The sequence below is a fragment of the Henckelia pumila genome, chromosome 2 (genome assembly GCF_033568475.1).
Source record: "Henckelia pumila isolate YLH828 chromosome 2, ASM3356847v2, whole genome shotgun sequence".
Taxonomy (NCBI): Eukaryota; Viridiplantae; Streptophyta; class Magnoliopsida; order Lamiales; family Gesneriaceae; genus Henckelia; species Henckelia pumila.
The window spans coordinates 132,346,192-132,355,472 of NC_133121.1; the positions used below are offsets into that span (position 1 = coordinate 132,346,192).

The 9,281-nt window shown below is 36.2% G+C and overlaps 1 protein-coding gene across 1 annotated transcript; it reads left to right on the plus strand.

Annotated features, from left to right (window-relative positions):
• The first annotated feature begins 1,013 nt into the window (after positions 1-1,013).
• Positions 1,014-2,992, plus strand: LOC140884910 (GDSL esterase/lipase At3g48460-like). Its single transcript, XM_073291800.1, has 2 exons — positions 1,014-1,652; positions 2,334-2,992. Exons 1-2 carry the CDS (start codon positions 1,017-1,019, stop codon positions 2,850-2,852), a joined length of 1,155 nt encoding a protein of 384 aa, XP_073147901.1. The 5' UTR covers positions 1,014-1,016; the 3' UTR covers positions 2,853-2,992.
• Positions 2,993-9,281: the final 6,289 nt, after the last annotated feature.

Genomic DNA, 9,281 nt, shown 5'->3' on the forward strand with positions numbered 1-9,281 from the left:
TTATAAAAATAAAAATGTCACAATTAAGTCCAAGTTGTCGATCCACTTGATTTAAATGACACCTAATTGGGGTAGACTAACTTTATACGCCGATGATACTAATTTCCCGTGAGCTAATGTAAGGTGACCTTAAGTATAATGGTTTCTTCCCTGTGAGGCCTACGACTTGTCCACTCCAAAAAAAGCAGTGCTAATTACCTATAAATTATGTTTTTCCACATCCCAAAATTTTTGTTACTATAAATATTTTCTAGGAATGTTAAATAATATCTGGGTAAATTTGACATTGAAATAAATTGATGGACGATCTCAAGTTTAATAATATAATATGTAGGGATAGATATTATAGGCTTCTGTTGGATTAAACGTCGTTTTTGGCCATCAAATTACATGTTTGTTTTTTTTGACATACAAATTACATGGTTTTAAATATATAATACAGTAGCAAAACTCACCTCAAATTGAGATAAGAGTTCGTGGCACCTTTAGTACAAAAAATCTCAGGATCGATAGTGACAAAATCTCACATGATCTCTACACAAGAATTTTCCAACTTTTTCCCCCAAGTGCGTATTAATCAACATCCAAAACCATATTGTTATATTCGATCGATGGGATGATGTGTAATATATGATAACATAATACTTATCTAACTTTAATCCTTTATAAAACTTAATGAAAAGTTGGATACATAATAATCAATTCAACCATTGTTCTTTGAACGCAACACTACTAATGTATGTATTATAAATTTCTCAAATCGAATATTAAAATTAACAAAGAATAGCATATATATATAAACTCATTAGGTTATAATATCATGCACGTACCCATTTGGAAAATCTTTTGGAAGAAACAACCTAGAAAACATGCTATAAGATCATATCAGTGTCGATAATTACGTAAAAGTATGCATATTATAAACTAGATTAAGGTACATGCACTAAATACTGAAAGGTCGGCTTCATTATATATAAATACTCCATGCAACTTCTTCTGCTACAAACCCCATGACAATGGCTTCCACCTCTTCATTCTCCCTCATAATGGCATCAATGTACATACTCCTTTCTTCCACTCTCGCCTTCTCCACAGCACAAACTCCACCTTTCAAGAAAATATACGTCTTCGGAGACTCGTATACCGACACCGGAAACACCGAAACCTCCACCGGCCCGGCCGCTTTCAACCATGTGTCCAACCCTCCTTATGGCATCACATTCTTCCACCACCCCACCAACCGATACTCAGACGGCCGTATCGTAATCGACTTTGTCGCCGAGGCCCTCTCCCTACCGTTCATCCCACCATACCGTGACCTGAAAGCTGACAGATCACACGGGGTCAACTTCGCTGTCGCCGGAGGCACCGCCATCCGGAGAGGGTTCTTCTTGAAGAACAATATCACGTTTAATCTAGTTCGCCAATCGGCCCTCCAAACTCAACTGGTTTGGTATAAAAAGATCATGGAGAGTGAAGGGTGTAAAGATATGAAAACCACACCTAAAGAGTGTGATAGGTTTGGTTTGAGGGATGCTTTGGTTTGGGTAGGTGAATTGGGATCCAACGACTATACAAGCATTCTTGGATCTTCTATATCCACTGAGACCATTCGACGACTTTCCATTAAAAGTCTCATCAGTTTCTTGCAGGTGAGAATATATATATCATCACTATTCTCCCTATATATATTACATTTCTCAGCATATATATATATAATATATACATACAAATATTTTTCTAATATTCCTAATTATATCATTTTCTAAATACTATGTTGCTTCATATTCATGTTACTCTCGAGAGCAGCCTAGTAGTTGTATCAGTATGTACGTACTAGCTAGACGTAAAAAGATACATCCTAGCTAGTTTAATTTTTTATAAGACCTTCATATGAATATCTTATATGAAAACAAAAAATATGAGTCGTCAAGTATTTTTTTGCTTTCACTTCTCGTGTAAACTACACTGATACTGTTACTCTCGTACATAGAAAAAGCCTCGATCAGAAAAGATAAACTTTTTCACAGGGAAAATCTTTTTGGCATGCACCACATGATTTATGGATGAAAAAACTAAGGTACTAAAATACTCTATTATTGATTCAACGATTTAGGGGCTTTTCGGCCATATTCTTGAAAATACAAAGTTGTACAGTGGGGAAGTTCACAAATATATATATATTTTGAGTTGTAGGAGTAGATTGTTACAATTGGGTCTCGAACCCGAGACATCATCGCAAAATTAGAATTTTAGTGTCAGATGAAGTACAACTCATCGATCTATAGAATGAAGATGTTTCTTTAATTCTTTGTTTGATCCATATTTGAAAGGTACTACTAAACAAGGGCACAAAATACATAGTAATCCAAGGCCTACCAGCTACAGGCTGCACCACATTTTCCTTCACTTTGGCTTCTCCACAAGATAGGGACAAAAACGGCTGTGTTTCCACCATGAACAAACTCGCCCGAGCTCACAACTCCGCCCTCAAAACCCAACTCAAAACTCTCAGAAAGAAGTACCCGCAGTCGGTGATCGTGTACGCGGATTTCTACAAGTCCCACGTGAAAATGATCAAGAATCCAAGAAAATACGGGTTCGAACAACGGTTCAAAGCCTGCTGTGGCTATGGCGGAGGAGAATACAACTTCGATGTGTTCAACACCTGTGGTTCACCCTCGTCCTCGAGCTACTGCAATAGCCCTCGGAAGTATATCAACTGGGATGGAGCTCATTATACTGAAGCAGCGTACAAGGTGGTAGCCGATCTTTGTCTTAATGGCACCGCTTGTGATCCCACGTTTGATTATTTGCTGAGAAAGAAATTAAATTGGAGCAACATGCAATAAACGTTTAAATATATGTACTCGGAGAAATGTTTTACATGTTGGATTACAGATTCGTTTTCAAAATTTAAAATTATCTCTGCATTTTATTTCAGAAAAAACTATTTCCAAAGTATATCTTGTACTGGTTTCCAAATGTAATATGTAACCTCATTTACATGACTAATTAGCAATTTTTTTTTTCCTTTTAGTCTTTTTTTTTTATCGAAATGCAAACGTGACACAAAAAACCTAATGACAAGATGACAAAGATTATTGACATGTTCGATGTCACACCACCAAATGGATTAAAAAAGAGTTTTTTTGAAAAAGATAAAAAATTGTAGGTTGAAAATAAAAATATTTTAAAAAAATTTAATATATTTTTTTGAGTAAGACAAAAAACTGTAGGTTGAAAAAAAAAGAAATTTTAAAAGAATTTGAAATTCTTTCCTAATTTAATAGGGCGTGTATACCTCTATGTAAGAGTCTATGTACATATAGCATTGTCCTTTAATTAGTACACTCCAAAAAAAAAAATCGAAAGTTTCTTAAATTTATAATCCTGAAACACGGGCCAATATTTCCACTTCACAATATATAATCAAATAAATTTACCAAAAACATATTTATCGATACAATGGAACGGACGTAACACAATTGAATTTTATTGAACGTGCATAATTTTGTTTATGCCATAAATCATATCTAATCTAGCTAATATATTAAAATAAAATGGAAGACAACAATATTAAATTCTCGGAATTAATTTATTCACATATATTATTATTTTTTCCATTTAAATGTTACTAGGGGATTTCTTCATGTCGTAATGAGCCAATGGAAAATTTTATTTTTCGTTATCTATTTTTAAACCACAACAATTTGTTTATTTTTATATTATATTAGCTATATATAATTATATTATACTTCATCAATCCAAAATATAAAAAACTATTTCTTTTCATCTGCCTCGGGTAGGGGTGCAAACGAACCGAATCCAGCCGAATAATGGTAAAATTTTAAGACTCGAATTCGACTCGATAAGAGTATATTCGAGTTCGAGCTCGATTCGAAGCTCGATAATTTCAAATATTTTGGCTCGAGCTCGGCTCAAAATAAAGTTCGAGTTCGAGTTCAGCTCGAAACATTCGAACCTATTCGTGAACTATTGCTCGGATAATATGGTTTGAAAAGCTCGAAATGTTCAAAAAAATTCAAAATGTAAATATATTGGCTCGCGAACTATTCGCGAACTATCGAACATAATAATTTTGACTCAAACTCGGCTCGAAAAAAAGTTCGAGAATGTTTGAATTCGGCTCGAGTTCGATAAGTTCGAATACAAATCAAATATTTATCGAGCAGGCTCGTAAAGCTCACGAACTGGCTCAGTTCGTTTGCACCCCTAGCCTCAGGCCCTGAAGTATATAATCCATTTTTTTAATCAATCTACCTCTGTTCATTAAATACTAGTCGCATGCACACGCATTGCGTATGTGATTAAAATATGCATATTATTCATTGTATACATATATTATATATTTTTTTATAAATAAATTTAAATTTGAAAATAAAATGAATTGCGTGTATTATTAAAATATGAATATTTTTTTATCGTATATATGTATTATATCTTTGTTTCAAATCAATTTAAATTTAAAAATAAAATAAAATCATAAAATAAAGATTATAATGGACAAATGAAATTTAAAATAGAGATAGAGATTTTGTTCTTTCTTTTTTGTTTTTTGAAGAGTATTTTAGATATTTTATTTTTGACTTTACCAAATTAATTTCAATTTGGTTACTATGTAGTGCTATTCTTTAATAAGATTGTAAGATATTAACTACTTCCCATCATTTTTTAAATATATTACAACACTTATTAAATAAGAGTAAAATTGATTTTTTTTTAATTTATGACACTTGTTTTTCCAATAAATTTCTTAATATCTATTAAAATACAACTACGTCACACACACACACAAATATATATATATGTTGGGAAATTAAGTTTCGGTGTTCACAAAGTATAAACTGCCCTCAACCGGATTTCAAGTACAATAGGAACTGAAGATATCACCCATTGAGGGGGAACGACATATTGTCAAAAGAAGGAAAATGTCATAAAAAGCTTCGATAATATCAAAAAGGATACAACCAATCAAGAGTTCTGTCAATATCAAAAAGGGAGAAATTTTTGGGAAATTAAGGTTTTGATAATTGAGAAAACTAAGTGATTCAAGCCAGCGAAATCAAAGAAGAAAACTAAATCGGAAGACAGTTCAGTTTAGTGAGCGAAACTGATATATCAACTGGGTTGACCATTGACCATAGCTCAACCGAAATTACAGAGCAAACTGAGTTCAGTTTACGGAGCTAAACTGAATCAGTCTCGCAGAGCTCATACCGGGTTTCCCATCCAAACTGACGTCACAAAGCTACAGTATAATATCTATGACGTGGCCAAAAAGATCGCTCAACTGATCGCTCAACCGGATCCAAGCATAAACTGCTTACGTGGCCAAAGCTCTCTCAACCGGATTCCAAGTAAACTGCTCTATCAGTTTATTGCCTAAACTGCCTCGTCAAACAGGAACCGAGAAGCCGCCTAAACTGCCTCATCAGTTTAGCACCAGTTTAGCATGCATAAACTGCCCTACCAATTTCATGTCTAAACTGCGTCTTCTTCAAACTGACAGCACTGTTCATCCGTACTCTTACACATACGCACAAGTCAGCGCTTCGCCTGAAATCGCGGATGTCAGCTACAGAGATCATCCATGAGAGTGACAAGTCATAATGGGAACATTTGAAATCGTCTGAAGACCAATTTGAATATGTTACCGTTGGATTCAAGCTTATAAATAGAGATCAAAGTCAGTTTGAAGATTGGCCCGCTCCAAGAAGAACTTAAACACTTTCAGTTTACCCAATCAACATTTAGTTGAGGAGCCGAAGAACACAAGCACATGCATCAAGCATATCAGATCTGTGAGGATCAATTTGTTGCTAAGTGTTGAGTTGTAATACATCATTGTAATTGTTGTAATCAGTTGAGGTGCTGCAAACCTCGTTGTAAGAAGAAACAGTCGAGGGTTGTGTTCTTGTTTCTAGGAGTTCTTGTTTAGGCAGTGGGTAAGTCCTAAAACGGATCGGGCTATTGAAAATTGCTTGTAATAGTCAAAGTCTTCTAGTGAATCCTTCCGAGGTGAAAGAAGGGGTGACGTAGGAGATTGAGCTCCGAACATCCAGAAACAATCACTGTGTCATTATCAGTTTACCCACCAGTTTCATCTTGCCCAAACTGCTCTCGCATAAGTGTTCTGTTATACACAACCTCAAGTCATTTGAACCTGTTCAATCTGTTAGTCAACCTCATTCCGCACTTAAACAAGTTGGTTGATTAACATAGACAATCGAGAAAAAAAGAGTTCAGTTGACCGATCTCAACTGAACTCAAACTGTTCGGTTTTTGGAGTAAACTGCTACAGTAACCAGGCGTGTATCAATCTAGCAGTAAGCCGAAGAGGTAAACTGTTCCAGTTTCTATTAGACCAGTTTACCCCATAAACTGATATTCCCAGAAACTGTGTCCGAACCAGTTTACCCCCTAAACCGATTTTTCCATAGAACCAGTTTACTCCCCTAAACCGACTGATTTCTACAGTAAATTCAGAAATAGTTTTAGAGTGTATTCACCCCCTCTCTATCCTCTAAACCGATCCTAACAAGTGGTATCAGAGCAAGGTTATTTCTCGTCTCTGAATTAAACATCAAATGACATCAACCGATCTCCCGATTTTTTCAGTAGAAAATTTTGAAGAATGGAGAATCAGAACTCAAGTCCATCTTGCATCTTATAATGATGATATGTGGCAAGTAATGAATGAAGGTCCGATCATTATTGATAAATCAAGAAGTCAATGGACCACTGAAGACAAGATGTTAGCCAATCTTGAATATATTGCCAAAGACATCTTGTTCAGCACCCTGGATGACTGCACTTTCAAGAAGATCAAGACTTGTCCTACTGCTAAGGACATTTGGCAGAAGTTGATCCAGTTAAGAGAAGATAATAACTTTGCTGAGCAGAACAGTTGCTCAACTGAACCAATCGCTCCTTGCTGTTCAGTGAGCTCATCAAGCTCTGATGATTATGAAGTTAGCTGCCTTATGGCCAATGATGATCAAGCATCCACAAGCACTGACGATGAAGAAGAGATCATTTATCTACAGGCTAAAACTGAGGTAAAACTGGAGTCTACCAGTGGACAGGTATTAGATCTCAACTTAAACAAATTTACACATGATGAACTTATGGTTACACTGCACAAAACTACAAATGAGTACCATAAGCTTTTCTTGGCATTCGATGAAGTTAAGGTCAAGCAAAATGATCTGCTGAACTGCTCAACTGAACTCAATTGGGAAACATCAGTTGAGAAGATCATTTTAGAAGCAGAGATTGCCAAGCTCAAAACAGAGAATAAGCAACTTAAGACTGCTTCATTGAAACTTACAAAGGAAAATAAAAAATTGAATGATTTGGTAAGTTCCTGGAACAAATCTTCAAGTGTGCTAACAGAGATGCACAGTTTACAAAGACACGTGACTGACAAAACTGGTCTGGGTTTTGGTAAAACTGATAACATAGGAGAATCCAGCACTTTGCCCAAACTGGATATGTGCAAAGGAAAATTTATACACTTTGTACCAGCTATTTTGAAAAATGAATATCATGAACCCCTTCCCAATATTCAAAAACCTATGGAGCATCCAAACAGGAAAAGATTCGGTATCGGTTTCACTCCCAAGGAAACTGAAGTTGAAACTGCTAAAAGTCTAGGGCAGACTAAGGCATATCAACCGAGTCCCATAAACCGATATTGGAATCAACGCCCTGTTCAAAAGCAATACAGGAAACCTCTAGAATTTGGGAAAAGAAGATCACACACAGTATCACAAGCACACCACTCTCCACGCCCTAGAACACAAAATGATGCGCACATCTATAGGAACACCAAAACTGGTAAACTGATCAAAGTGATCCAGGTTTGGATTCCTAAAGGACTAATTCATCGAGGACCCACTTAGACTTGGGTACCATATTTCCGTTTTATTTTGTGACTGCATGTGACAGGAACTGAAGATCAGTTTGATAATGAAACAAAAAGTCAACTGGTATAAAGATCAACTGACAAAGATTGAGGGAGAATCAAGTCAGGGGGAACGTAAGTTCAACCAAATCCACTCATCAGTTGAGGGGGAATCAAGACAGACTGAGCAGACCTAATCTCAAAAAGTCTATCAACCGCTTGCTTGTCTACCGCTTCAAGTCTATCTACCGGATGTATCTATCAGCTTATCAACTGCTTACTTAAACCAGTTGACAAGAGCGTATCGACTGAAGCTTGTCATCCGTTCTCACTCTACTGCTCCGCCAGCAGATAACCAATTGGAGTGATGATTATGGCATTGAAGAGCTAAAATCAAGGGCTTCAACTTTCATGTTTATCACACTGCCCAGATATCAACGGATCATGCCAAGCAGCGTCCAGTTTAGTAACTCAGTTATGAGGTTGCTAAACTGCTAGCAAAACTGCTACCTCGACTGATAGTTAAAACTGCTACCGAGACTGCTACCCAAACTGAAGGTTGCTCAACTGCTACAGTACCGAAACTGCTACAGTACCAGTTTTGCACCTAATTCAGTTTACCAAGATCAGTTTAGAAGAATTCAGAACCAGTACCTTTATTGATGCTTTATCAAAAAGGGGGAAAATGATATCAGTTCATATCAAGGGAAGATTATATCAACGGAAGATGATACCAGATATCAGATGAAGAGATGATACCAGTTTATAGTTTTGATAAACACCAAAAAGGAGAAAATTGTTGGGAAATTAAGTTTCGGTGTTCACAAAGTATAAACTGCCCTCAACCGGATTTCAAGTACAACAGGAACTGAAGATATCACCCATTGAGGGGGAACGACATATTGTCAAAAGAAGGAAAATGTCATAAGAAGCTTCGATAATATCAAAAAGGATACAACCAATCAAGAGTTCTGTCAATATCAAAAAGAGGAAAATTGTTGGGAAATTAAGGTTTTGATAATTGACAAAACTAAGTGATTCAAGCCAGCGAAATCAAAGAAGAAAACTGAATCGGAAGACAGTTCAGTTTAGTGAGCGAAACTGATATATCAACTGGGTTGACCATTGACCATAGCTCAACCGAAATTACAGAGCAAACTGAGTTCAGTTTACGAAGCTAAACTGAATCAGTCTCGCAGAGCTCAAACCGGGTTTCCCATCCAAACTGACGTCACAAAGCTACAGTATAATATCTATGACGTGGCCAAAAAGATTGCTCAACCGATCGCTCAACCGGATCCAAGCATAAACTGCTTACGTGGCCAAAGCTCTCTCAACCGAATTCCAAGTA

What these genes read in the sequence shown, in the direction of transcription:
- LOC140884910 (XM_073291800.1), top strand. Translation starts at nt 1,017, where the DNA reads ATGGCTTCCACCTCTTCATTCTCCCTCATAATGGCATCAATGTACATA. An exon ending in GTCTCATCAGTTTCTTGCAG is followed by an intron (nt 1,653 to 2,333) that starts GTGAGAATATAT and finishes CATATTTGAAAG; the next exon opens with GTACTACTAAACAAGGGCAC.